Here is a 13,915-nt window from a genome sequence, read left to right on the forward strand (position 1 = left end):
CTGTTTAAGTGACTCAGTCTAACAGCAGGTTTGCCACATTCAACATGGCGGACGCTCTGATGCATCCGCAGCATAGGCAGAACCCGGCCAACGAGGCGTCTACGTATATAATGTCTATGTCGTTGAACGGCCATCTGCCATGACTGGCTGTGGGTTTGAGAAGGCAGAGCAGAGTACTCCTTAAAACGGCTCCCTCCAGGAGAGAAACACGGCTAAGCAGAGACGTTCTGAGACAGTTTTTTAAATCTTAATTTCTCGATGCACCTCCAGAACGTCTGGTGTATTACTATAGAAGGCCAGTTAAAAGTACAAGAAATATAAAGTGGGCTTAACGTAATACTCCTGTCCTGTCTCCTACCTTTATTGCTAACCTGGGTCCATGGTTAGATGAATTAATAATGTGGTTTTTGTTATGGTGCTGCTATAGGATTTCCCTGTAAGGTGTAAGCTTCTATTGTTCTGCTTCTGTTCAATCACAGGAAACTGGAGCAATGAAGGGTTAATGGTCAGGCCATGTACAGCCTGTGCAGTATAGCATTACCAATAAATTATGTAGTGTTTTGTTTTTGTACCTACTCCCTAAAATATGAGCATGCATTGTTTTAATTAAATAAATTAGATTTTATTTTTTGTTAGAATGGGAGGACGCTTCAACCATTGTAGATTAGGGCTGGGCCATTATCGTATTGTTTTGTCATTATTGGGAAACATTTCTTATCATAAGAATTTGGATTTATCTTGATAATGATAAATTATCCACCAACTAGTGGTATCTGAAAACCCACAAAACTGCCAGTTAACTTTGCTTTTTTTTCCTCCACTGTTTTATTGAGAGCATCAATAAATAATACATTCATAAATGCCATTAAATGCAGTTACTGTGTGCAGTTGGGTAATAAAAATCACACTACTTCATGTAACCATTGTCCTGATGAAAACATTTTTTGAATTTTGTTTTAACATTACATTTTAAAATCTTTTTTTAGGATGGTATTTGTATTTATTGGGCTATAATTAACATACAGTCACAGCCACACAGTTACCTGAAAAAGACCACAAAAAGCTGTAAATAGTCTTTTATCATCACTTTTATCATTACCATAACATTACCACAATATATCATGATATCTGCTGGTGTAGATCCAAAACCTGTGCACATTTGCCTTTTTAAAAGACTGTAATTCGGTTTTCATTCTTTTAGGTTCAAAAAAAAAAAATTGTAATCTGTTTTCAGCAATAGTAACAAGGTTTGGGTCAAACAATTCCTTTATTTAGCCCTTTTTATTAATGAATTAAAAGCCTGCTTTGAGTAAAACTCTTTGAAAAGATTTGGTCCCATTTCCTTTCAAATTAACAAGAATATAAAAACTCTTAAGACAAATACGTTGTTATACCTTACATTTTCATTAATAAGAAGCTCTTAAGTTGCCTTTAATAGTTGCCCTGATTTAAAAATAAATAAAATAAAACCTCCATCAGCATCAACCACCTGATGGGCCTCATCATTGTTGAATCACATTTGGGGGTCCAGGGGCTGCATATGGCCCCCGAGCCACACGTTGGGCACCCCTGCTTTGCTCTATGAAAGACAATATTCTAACCATTCTGGTATTCGCTCGTGCAAAAATGAAAAGGAAATCTTAAAAATAAACCCACTTACACGTTATCGATCTCAGAACGTAATTATCCGTTGTCTAATTTATTTTTAACAGCCAGCAAATCTGTATGGATCGAAATCGAGAACATTTATTTCCTAGTCTTATGCTTCTAGCAACCTTTGCTGTATCTAGTCGGGTCTGTCTGGGAGCTGAGTCACGTCTTTTAAATGCCACAGAGGTGAGGCGTCTGTAGCGACCAGCAGTCACCTTCCTCTGGTGACTGGCACCACATTCAGAGTCACCTGAGGCCTGGGCGCTGCAGCGAGCACTCATGTGGGTGCAGCCAGGAAAAAGGAACCACTTTACATGATGGGGATTTTTTATTTTTTATTTTTTTACTGCAGTCTATGTCAGTGCAAATATGGGATCACATTGCGGAGACACAGTTATAGCCATGATGGTGACATTATTTAATGCTTGATTTACAGGGTGACAAAGAAGAACTGTTGTGGCATTTCACTTTAATTACCTTCCTCTTTAGTTTTTTTTTTCTTGTATTTTTTTTTTTGTTTTTTTTTTTTTGCTGGGATGTATCTTGGATCTCTTCACTGTTGTATATAGATGTGAACATTAATGCACTTTAAAATCTGGAAAGGGTTGAAGAGTTGAATTTCCACCTTATTTCTAGCAAAGCGTGTCTGTGGTAATCACTGTCTGCCTGCAGCCGAGCAACAATGCCCTTAGCTGAAATAAAGTGGCGTTAGGTTTTAATTAACTTGCATCCGATAATGAGTTTTTTACTAACCATTTGAGTACCATCCAGATGTGGCGGTCTTTAGACGTACTGCACAATACTTCCCAGTGCTATAATTAAACGACCTTGCACATGGTGACGTAGGAGGTGGTTAGCACCACAAGGCGGGCAGCACTTGACGCCTGAAACCTCACGTCTCACGTGTTGTATGAAAAAAGTATCAAACCGGTCTGACAGTTTAAAGTTGGTTTATACAGCAGACTATTAAATGCCTGTTTAAAGATTTTACCTCTGAAATTAAGTTTTCCATAACAGAAAAGTGTTTCATACATGTAGGTTGTATTTGCCTTACATACTTGTTTTTTTAACTTCACATTTTGTGCTAAAAAAGTAGAATAAACTGTGGTTGCGTCCGAGCTGCAGTGCTGTTCTTCTTTATGGCATTGATTTAAATAATATTGATGTATTTATAGTGTCAATCTTGCAGGTAGGATCTAAAATTACAGATTAAGGCTTTGCATTTGCAAATCCTCAATTCATTCTTGTAAAATAAATTGTACATTTAAAGAAACTGTATCTGGTATCAATACTTTATCAAAACAAGTTACTGGTCTTTAAAGGTAGAACCAGTGATTTTTTTTTCCGGATGTTTGCCCAATTCGCTTTTTGAATTGCACATGTGCAAGATAGTCTCTCCTGCTCTTCTGCTCCTCTGGGGGGATCGGGTGGAAAAAAAATCTCCTAAATCCACTCTGGTCTTATTTCTTTCTTCTGAGGTCTTCCTCTTCTTCTCATAAACTTGAGCACGGTTTGCTTCTTGCGACTCTGTCATGTTCAAAGTTTACAGCAAGAGCAGCGAAGCTACAATGAACGGCTAACACCGAAGCTAACCGCTAAGCTAACAGGCCAGCAAGCGGAAACCACGAAAGGGACGAGCACGCACACTGGCATTACATGAGAGCGTCAGAATGATTTGGCATGTGGGTCAACCAATAGACAGTAGAAACTCAATAGAGTTTCTACTGTCAATAGAAACAGTAATAAAAACAATAGAAACTCTGACTAATCCCTTCCCTTTGGGAGCAACAGGCAACCTCTATTTTTTCTTAATACATCATAGGGTTCTCGCCACCGCATTTCATCCTAATGGACGCTGAAAGTTGTCAAAGTTCCACTGAAATTCGTAACGGCCAATATGACACGGATGTTCAAAAGCAACAAAAGTCAATAAAGCTCTTGAACGCGCATCATCGCAGCTGTAAAGCTCCTGGACAGCATTAAAGCTGGAGCTAGGTGTTAGCCTGACGAACAGCCCTGAGAAGCAGCGAAACGACACACCAGCTCACCCGCACCCCTCCACCAGCTGTCCACCGTTACGCTGAAATAAAATCCTGCTGAGGACCCTGCATAATGTATTAACTACTGTCAGGATGGAAGGACCATTTCACCCAGTATAAGAAAAAGTGTTCCTGAACAGGGTTACTAACTACAGCTATAGTGTGTTTGGTATCGTTTGATAAAACGAGATATGTTGCTACTGGGGACGTTTGTAGATTTAGCTCCTATAAGACGGCTAGTTTTTAAAATCACCGTATACTACAAAATTAATTATGGAATCCAGGTTTAATTTAGGGATTCACCAACCATCATGTTCTGCACTAAAGTTTCATTGGTGATCTCTATAACTGGGCCTCTTCCTCCTGAGCCACTAGCCCTTATTGAGAGTGAGAAAGAGAACCGATGCAGGCGACAGAGGATTTTCTCGTCTAGAGGCCTGGACCCTCGTTGACACAAATACGTCTCTAACAGAGACATTTAACCTACATACAGTCCTGCGCACACATATAATTGCATGGTTTGTTCTCGCTTATCCATAAGCGTGCATACACATTTGCCCTTGAGCTGCAGACAGACAGAGATGTGTTTTTTTTTTTTTTTTTTATTATTTCTAGGGCTCCGTCTCTGCAGTGTCCTCATTTTTCCAGCTGACTGTCAGATCCTGCCTTGGCACTAAAGAGAGAGGTTTTCCGGGAACTAGGCAAGGCTAACAGCTGGATGGCCCTGTTGACACACATTTGGGATGCGTGTTATTTCCACATCTTTGTCCCCAGTACTATAACTATCACACTTAACGTTATTTACAGACAACACGAGGGTCTCGGTTGGGGTTGAAACTGGCACCCGTTCATGCATGGAGTTAAAATACATCATGTGTTTAATTGGAAACACTTGGGATTATATTTTATCAATCCGCACTGCAGACCATTGATTCTATTGAGAAGGAGAAAATTCCTGCTCCACATTTAAGAATATCAGGTGAAAATATGGCTACAATTGGTAAAGCACATACTGCATGTACATTTGTTTGAAGTCGATCCAACCGAAATTTCTCCAAAGCTTATTTCACAAATCTTCTCGGTACAAATCCAAGAAAGACAAACCCATATTTGACATTTTTGTCCACTTTATAAATTACTAAGGAAGTTGGTAATGTTTTAAAAAATATAACAGCTGGAACCAATGGAGACTTAGTTTAGGTCAGTATAGATTGGAGGCGAGGCAAATTTATTTGTGTTGAACGTTTCAGTACAAGGACAACACAAAGTGCTTTACATGATTAGAACATGGGGAGATAAAAACAGAATAAAAGCAACAATAGATTAGAGCGTTGCATACGAAGTTTCAGGCAACCCCCGTTCTAAAGGGATAAACGTCTGTGGCCTGTGACACCGCAGCAGTTTGGTTCAACTTCCTGGTGTGACCGACACTTGGTTGAAATGCTCGGACTGGCACACTGTAGTTCAACCCATCCAACGTGTGTTCGTGCCAAGAAGTGGCGTGTGGCTTAGAGGGTGGGTTTACACTCCTGTCCCACTCTCGCAGAAGATCTCTTTTTTTTTTTTTTTTTTTTTTTTTGTACCATCCCAATCTTGACCCAGTGCGCCAAAAAATTAAAATCCCATTTCATCCCACTACCGGTAAAGTGACTCCCACTGCCATTCAGAACGATTCCAGCCCCTGCACCACTCCTATTTTATTTTCTTAATTTGGTCTTTAGGAAATATATTTGATTTGATCTTATAAAGATGCTTTCTTTAATTATTTTGTGTTATGAAAGTTTTAGGTGAAAAGATATGGCAACAAGAATAGACCAAAATGTTCACATTTTGGACAAAGAAGACAGATGGTTTCAAAGGGGGGTGAAGGAAGCCATCTACGTTAAGAGAGAGAAACAACCTTAAACAGAGGAGGGGGCCTTAGGTTCCAACTCTCAAAAATTTACAATACAGCTATAGGATTAATTCCAGCCAATCATCACCTCAATTCTCACCCTCATATGGGTGATCAAAATATCGTTCCTTTAAGCCAGGCCAATAACAACCATAACGACTCCTCGTTGCAAAGGAGTGGACCAGTTTCGGTCCAGTCTGCTGGTTTACCGGCTTTAAAGGTATACTATGCAACCGGGGTTGATTTTCCAGCGAGGCTCCCCCAAGAGGGCGAAAGTAAAAGTGCACTGTTGTAAAGATGCTCAGCTGTTCTGGTTCCTCCGTCAAGCCAGGCGCGGTTGTTTTGAGCTTAGCAGACAGGCGAACGCAACGAAAAGTGGAAAAAACGGCAGTACAAACAATAACTAACACAGTGAAGGTATGAACATCAAGCTTCTTGCAGAGCTATCTTGGCGAGGCGGTCGCCGCCGACTCGCCAAGCCGCGACCGCCGCCGCCTCGCCAGTTTTATTATTATTATTTTTTTATTTTTTTTTATGTTGGCGAGACGCTACCGCCACCGCCTCGCCAAGCTGCAGCCGCCGCCGCCGCGGTAGCGTCTCGCCAACATAAAAAAAGATTATTATAATAATAATAATAATAATAAAACTCGATATGCTTGCATGTTTATTTGACGTTAAACTTTGCACCGCTGACCGGCTGAGCAGAGCGGAGCGGAGCGGGGGGGGGGAGACAAACTTTGCACCGCTGACCGGCGGAGCGGAGCGGCGCGCATATCGAGTTAGTTTTATTTTTTTATTATTATTTTTTTGGAATGTCGGCGAGGCGGTAGCGTGAGGGAAACCCTACAATGTTACTTACAATCGCATCAGCAGAAACGCGAGGTCCGCGTCAGCCTTGCAGCCTTCTATGTTCACCCGTGTACGACTCCTCTCTCTGTCCAGAGCCCTTTTCCTCTTTCTTGCCTGCTCCAACATGGGCTTTCGCTGTTTTCTCGCTGGTTCCGCCATGATAACTGCACAAATATCACCACTGCGCTACAAACGAGCACACCTTTCACTGCGGGCGTGTAGCAGTTCTCGCCGTAAAGCAAGACCGACTCTCGCGATGCACACGAGACTACTGAGCCTGTGACTGCGGGCCGACTGCTCCTGCAATTGCAAGTGCGGTATTTCCCCCACAGACCTCCAGGGTGGCCGAGAAAACCTTAGTTCAACCTGAAATGACTCATTTAATCATCCAAAACGGTATGGAACATATTAATTAACTGAAAAATGTTGCATAGTATGCCTTTAACGACCGCCCATTACTAAGGGGTGGACCTGTTTCGGTTGAATATGCATGTTATCTAAGCCATTACAAGGCCTTTGTTTGGACAGTAGTATAAAGCTTGGTACTCATCATTACTCCAGACTTTTTGAATTGAGAAGGCTTCCTGGAGAGGAAGCGAAACGTCTTCAACTACGGAAAACAAGTCCAGTCAAACACGAGCGCGATTGACACCGACACATTCCTGCTGCGTCTTGATTAGTTGTTTCTGACCAGGAGCAGTCTATTTCTGCAAATGGCAGTAGGACCACTGAGAGGAGCCAGAGCAGCTTGATATTCACAGATTATCTGTGTCGCAGTTTACTGTCAGGACGTAGTGACCGTTCTAACAAATGTGTAAAAAATACTTTTTTTAGTGTCATTTTAATCCGAACGAAGTACCTTCACTAAAGAGCACAGAATTAAATACTACATGGACAATAGGGTCCCTATAGTTTTTCTAAAGAACATCAGCTGCCAAGTCCGTCCCTGGTCAGTATTAGTTTATAAAGATAGAAGAAAACAGATCTTAACTGAATAAACCTAGACGTGTAAAGTTGCATTTTATTATTTTATTGAGGATTTTTTTTTTTTTTTTTTTTTAACTGCGATTTTTGAAATTAAATCCATCCTGTCCCTTCCAATCACATGATTGTAAGTTAAATTGACTCCCATCCAGCTGGAATCCCATGAATCCAGTGGGAATCCCAGAAAAATCTAGCCTCTAGTGTGGCTATGATCTAGGCCAGCCCCAGTGTGTGTTTCCTGCAAATCTGCGCTCCGGTCTGTCTCACAAAACCACCTGTAAGCATCAAATCCTGTTGTCGAGATGGGAACCTGGCTCCACCCTTCATAAGAGAGCCGGTATGGGGATTAATATGTCGTCTAGGGTTTAATGAAATGAGCCTGACTAAACCCAGGTTCACACTGTGTAATCAGCCGTCTTAGACGAGATTGCTTTGTTGTGAATGATTCATAAGAAAATCTGTGGTTGTGATCTTGAGTCTGGTCACTCAGATGGGTGCACTGACCGCCATTTTAGTACTCGTTCTCACAACCAAAGACAACGTAGAACAATTATTAGAGCCAAAGTGGGACTCCTTTCCTCCTGGGCTGTTTTTTCTCCCCATCCTCTCTCTTCATTGTCTAGCTCTAACAGTAACAGGATTTCTTTGCATTCTGATATATAATTTAAGTATTTCCTAGCTATAGGCAAGTATGAAAACAGACAAGTGGAGTAATGGGGAAATGGTTGCACATCTGGACTTCATTCACTGTCTAAAAGTTGAGGGAGAGCCATACTTCTTTCCCACATTTGAAGCTGGAACTCTGGAGATATGAACTCTGGAGATTTAGCCACCTCAAACATACATTTATGTTTGAGGTGGCTAAAAAAAAAAAGTACGGGAGCCCTGAAAATTTGGCTTCTATCGTAGAGTCTGCCTGGTGTTAATAGGAGGGTTTTATATTGCGCTCACCTAGTGTGACATGTTGAAGCCTGTACGAGTAATAAAATTGCAGTGCAGTCACATTCAGATAATGCAGTATCTGTATTCAGCTGCTTTGAATTGTAACCAAAATAGGAAAAGCGATGTCAGCGTTGCAGCTCTGGGGTTTTACCTGAAAGTAACGATAGAAGACACAAAAAGTTACCTTTTGTAACATGACAAAAGCTGTATACCAGATTTCATGCCATTAGGAGCCTCCAGCTTTACTTGGTTACCTGTTCGGGTCTTCAAGGCCGATCTTTGCGTGCAGAAATACGACATACAATGAGAAATTGCACATTTCCACCCCCTTCCTGGCCACGTCTTGTGCGATGAGCCCTCCAGTAGTAGGACAACGTTGCAGGACTACAATGTGGGAACTGTTGCAATGCCGCCTCTGCCAAGCCCAAAACGTCTCGGCTACTAGCGAATCACACCAGCTGTTGTCTTGTTGGCTGCAAGAGCCAACAGACTGTCGTCTTTTTTTTTTCTTTGTTTGTTTCCTGATGAAAGGATTCGTGAATCAATGAAAGGGACACTCAGCTTTCGTTATATGATGGTTTTAGTTGGCAGCAAAAGCATGTTCATATGCAGAACTGGTATAAAACTGTAAATCCACATTCCTTTAGGCTTTGACATTTAGATTTACTTGATAAATTCCCTGTTGCACCGTTTTAAGAGAAGTATCTTTGTGCTAATAGTGTTGTTTTAGTAAATGAAGGCAGAAAAATAGAAGTAGAGAAGGTTTAGTAGCCAACGAGCGTACCCCGTTCAGCGTCTCCTTACAGTTTCAGCGCATTTGTTCACTGTGGTTAACTACTGCAGGGCCTGAGGGAGATGGAAACTTAAATCGTCTCATTTGTGTACCCTTGCCTTGGGAGACGGCTGGTGAAATATATCCATGAACGGCTCCTTCGTTGTCGCTTCACGTTGTTTAGCGGAGCCCGTCTCCACCCCGATCAGAACCTCAGACGTCGGATGAAAAAAGGAGAAACCTTTCTCATGTTTCCATGATCATGGCTAGTCTTTGGTTGCAGAAAACTAGAAGTTGTTTTAAATACGTTCCAGTAAATGTGGTGGATCATTTTTGCAAGAAGATGATAGTACCGGCCTTTAGTTTGGATTGGGAACTTGCATCAATGCTCCAACCGTGCAACTGATTTAGCCATCGAAATGGCCAAAGCCTGTTGCTTAAAAATGAATATACTATTTTCATATAGGAGTCACTTTTTGTATCAGTTGCTCTAATCCAGTCCAATCCACTTTATTTATATAGCACAGTTTTAACAAACATAAGTGCTGTACTAGAAAATAAAACTTGTTAAATATATAACACAATAAAAGATGAAGTAGACAATAGAAAGATTAAAGCAGCTAAATAAAAGATAAGAGACACTGCCTGCACATGATGCATATCTGCATGTATACACATAAAAATCAACACTACATGGTATAAAAAACGCCAAGGAGAAGAGGCAGGTTTTAAAAAGAGGCCTGCCTCTAAGGGGAATGAGTTTAAATTAAGTATTTGTTGGGTTGCTGGGTGGGGCATTAATCAACCAGATGCAAATCTTGTCCATCACGGGTTTTTTTTATCTGCATCTTTAGATCTGAACCTTTTCACACAAATGAACCAACTAGCCCTTTGGTTTACTAAGTTCCAGCGCTGCAGGTTCTGGTCATTTCACCCCTTTTTCCATTTGGTACCGTTGCAGTTTTCTTGGCTTCATTTTCCAGCTTTTTATGCGTTTCGAAGAGGTGCCGTCTGGAGCAAACCGCTTCATACTGGCATCGCCTGCCTGCGCCATCTTTACAGACTCCGACGTTTCAGCCTTGCATCTTTCACCAGGGAGACATAAGGACAGAGGAAATAGCCTGAAATGATTTAAAGCAATCCCCTTTTTTTGGCTATAAGGTTGTTTTTGCAAGCGTTTGGAGCCAAAATCAAATTGAACGCACTCGTTCATTTCATACTGACAACAGAAGCACCTTGCCTCCTCACACCGCAGCCCAAGTTTCCCCCCCCCTGTGTGGACTTTGGTCATCTTTATGCACTAATGATTTATTCATTGGAGAAGTTGTGCTTTGGTTGAAGCAGCGTTAAACTGTCGTCAGAGAGCGACATTGTGTCCCTGCCAGGCCTGGTTAGAAGGTGCCAAGTCATGTCCTGGAGGAATGTGGATTAGCCGGTTGGGTTGGGTGTGGGGATAGCTAGCTAAAACAGTTGACTTCTGCAAATTTGAGCTCTAATTTAGACACGGGTCAATAATTAACCTGGCTAACATGCACGTCAAAGTCCACGCCTGCCTCCCTGACCCAGCTGACAGCAGTAGATGCTGATCTGTTCCTGAGTTTAATTGATTTGGTCCGACGACGTATATATTAGTTCTGTCGTTCATTTGTTGACTTATTCATTGAAAAGCTGCCCAGATCCGCTGCTGCTAGATTAAATGTATTCTGCCTGTGGTATTCTTTTCCTTCTGAAGCGATTTTGTTTAAAATAATGCGGGCATAAAACGGAGACAGCAGTTCAGAATAGCATGAGGTGTCCGTCTGCAGCTCCCTCTTTTCTAGTATAAAGAGTTTAAACCTGACGGTACGGCTCAGTGCGCTTGGCTTTGGATCACAGCTTTGCCGATCAGAACCAAGGCCACGTTTCCACAGTGTGAGCGTTTTCTCTCCGTTGCCCCGGCCGGCAGCTACAAACGCGCACGCAAGTTGGCGTCCCGGGTGGTCCTTGGATCCGGGCCGAACAGACAAAGTTCTTCTCACGATGAGTTTACGTCCTTCACTGAAATATAACCTCCCCCCTGCTGCTTGTATTTCTGCTACACGCTCTATAAATACAGTTCAGCGCGCCGAAGCTGTATGGTCTTCGGGCTTGTTTATTTTTTCGTCCTTTGGAAACCTAAAAAAATTAAAAAAAAAAAACAGCATTGCAGTTTTTATGTTTCTGCTGCTTTATTTGCTGTTTAGATTCATCTTTGTGTCGAAAGATTCTCGTTTTGTGTGCCGGCAACAGAAAGTGGTAAAGAGCGGGACGGATGTTAATGAGTCTTCCCTTTCTTTTCGTCCCTTTCTGTCCGTCTCTCTTCGCACTCCTCCCTCTCCTCGATGACAGATCGTTGCTTCACTCTCCAGCGTTCCTTACTTTCATGCTCTCTTCCCTCCCTTTTGGGTTTGTCCAGTTCTCTCCTTCAGTCTCCCTTTGAGACCGCAGATCAAGCCGGGGCCAGTATAGGAAATGAGGTGTGTGGTTTTTTGGAAGGAGGGGCGCTGAGGAAAATGGGGCAAAGTGTAAATGTTGGTCCAAACTCCCGTGAAGGTGGATACTGAAGATTTTAATAGGTCATATGGGTAGCAGCACATGTTTGATATCATTCACAAGTGGTTAAAAAAGGATTCTAACGCCAGGGCAGACAGCTTTATATCAATACCAAAGAGGAAGTTGGTGTACTTTTCAATGCTGGCATGCACAAGCTACATTGCGTCACTTTAGTGTGACACAGTGCAAACTGTTCATGTTGCATCCAGAGTCTTTGTGAAACTTTTGTTGGGGAACAAACAAAAAAAAAAAAAGTCCTTATCCACTGATTTAGTCTCTCTGTGGTTAAATGCGCCACCGATCGCTTCTTTCCTTAACCTTAACCTGTTGTGTTTCTCTTTTTTCTGACAGTACTGGCATAAAGGATGCTTCAGCTGCGAGGTCTGCAAAATGACTCTAAACATGAAGAATTACAAAGGCTTCGAGAAGAGACCATACTGCAACGCGTAAGTTACGGCTAAGTCATCTGTGGATGTCGTGAGAATGCCACATGCTCTGCCATTCAGCAGATTCAGCCTCGGTTTGTCCACAGCCCCCGAAATTGGATTCTAAATGTTTGCGTGGCAACCCAACCACGGCCCCTCACTTCCTCCTCTCTTATTTATCTGTGTCCATTCCGGCTCCCCTCTCACAGCAAAAGGCCCATTGGTGGTGTGGGAAAGCGCGTCCCTGCCTCCCTCCTCTCAGTGGGGAAGGGGGGGGGTATCAACAAAGGAAATTCCTCAAGTTCCTCTACAGTGACAGAGGTGGACGCTCCAGAAAGCAGCATGTTCCCTCATGCTTCAGTTCATGCTGAAGGCCCACCAGGAATCCGTGGAATCCCCCCTCCCCTCTCATGTTACGTATAATGACTTCCTCCTCCTCTCCAGCCCGTTTGTGAGAGCCTGGAGAGTGTGTGCATGTTCCAGAGAGGGAACAGAGGAAAGAGGCGTTGCTTCTTGCCCTGACAAGCTCATCTGCTGAGCTGCCATTTTACTGAGGGGAAATAATGAAGGGAATAAACAAGTTATCTCAGCAGTGTCAGTCTGATCCCAGCTATGCATCCATGTTTTGGTGAATAATTTCAGAGATAAACATGAAGAATGAAGCATTTTTGTACACGAGTAAAGATTAGCTACCCCTTTAAAAAAAACAAAACATCTGTTTGCACCCAACCCATGAACTTTGTCAGAACTTTAGAGCTTAATGGGTTTCATTGTCATTTTCTGTGTTAGACCAACAAAAAGTAGTGAATAATTGTGAATTCAAAAGAAAATTCTGCTTGTTTTGTTTTTTGTTGTTGTTGTTTCGTAACAAATACTACTAGAATAAAGTGTTTGGGTTATGAAACGAGTCTCTCAAGCTTGAAACATCTCATGGAGGATTGTTCAATCCATCAGTGCGGCACAGCTCCAAACTCACCAAAACATGGCCGTCAAAGATAGCCTGGTTCAGAGAAACAGCCAAGAGGCTCCTCTGGAGGAGCTGCAGACATTCACAGCTCGGGTAGGGGAATCTGCCGACAGGGCGACTATTGGTCGTTGATCGCTACAAACCATGAGAAGCTCAAATAAAGATTAACATGACCCAATCAATCTTAAAGGTCTGTAGGTAAAGGTAGAAAGACCAAAAACCGTTTGATCATGATAAAGCAAGATTATTATATACACCAAGCTATAAACAATGCCGGACCGAGCCTGACCCTCTGCAATGCCTCACAGTAAAGCGGCAGCTCGCCATGATCGAAGACTAATCGTTATTAATTAAATTAACCAATCTACAGCAACTTTAAGAGCCTCACATCAGAACATTTACTCACGTCAGTCAACTCTGCGTCACGTCTGAGCCTCGGCAGGTTTAGCGTCCGCTTCAGTGAGCACCAACGTTCAGACTGTATTCCCAGCGACATTCAAGGCTTTTCTCTCTTGGAATAATAGATTTTGTTAGCTTTTTTTTTCACTGGATGTTTGACCTTTTTTCATTGTTTCGCTGGGAGATGCTAATAGCCGTTAGCCGCGTCCTTGTTTTATCCCCTGCTGTGCAGCACGTTCTTCTGTTAATATCGTAAATGATCACGACGAGCTTTATTTACTAGCAAATTGAGCAAAAACAAAGCATAAAACTTAAAAATAACTAATACGCCAGCAGGACGGGATAAACATTCATAAAAACTTTGCATGCAACCAGAATGAGCTACTGACGTATAAAAAAAAAAAAAGTAGAACAAGGCTGCAG

At 42.1% G+C, this 13,915-nt stretch overlaps 1 protein-coding gene across 1 annotated transcript in view; it reads left to right on the forward strand.

Annotated features, from left to right (window-relative positions):
- LOC105916489 (LIM zinc-binding domain-containing Nebulette) overlaps positions 1-13,915 on the forward strand; it is a gene marked incomplete at its 3' end in the record, with an annotated part of 38,365 nt that overhangs the window by 6,833 nt on the left and 17,617 nt on the right. The window contains 1 exon segment of the mRNA XM_036134210.1: positions 12,053-12,147. Within this exon segment, the coding sequence (XP_035990103.1) occupies positions 12,053-12,147 (95 nt within the window).

This window comes from Fundulus heteroclitus, unplaced genomic scaffold (genome assembly GCF_011125445.2).
Source record: "Fundulus heteroclitus isolate FHET01 unplaced genomic scaffold, MU-UCD_Fhet_4.1 scaffold_767, whole genome shotgun sequence".
In the NCBI taxonomy this organism is placed as follows: Eukaryota; Metazoa; Chordata; class Actinopteri; order Cyprinodontiformes; family Fundulidae; genus Fundulus; species Fundulus heteroclitus.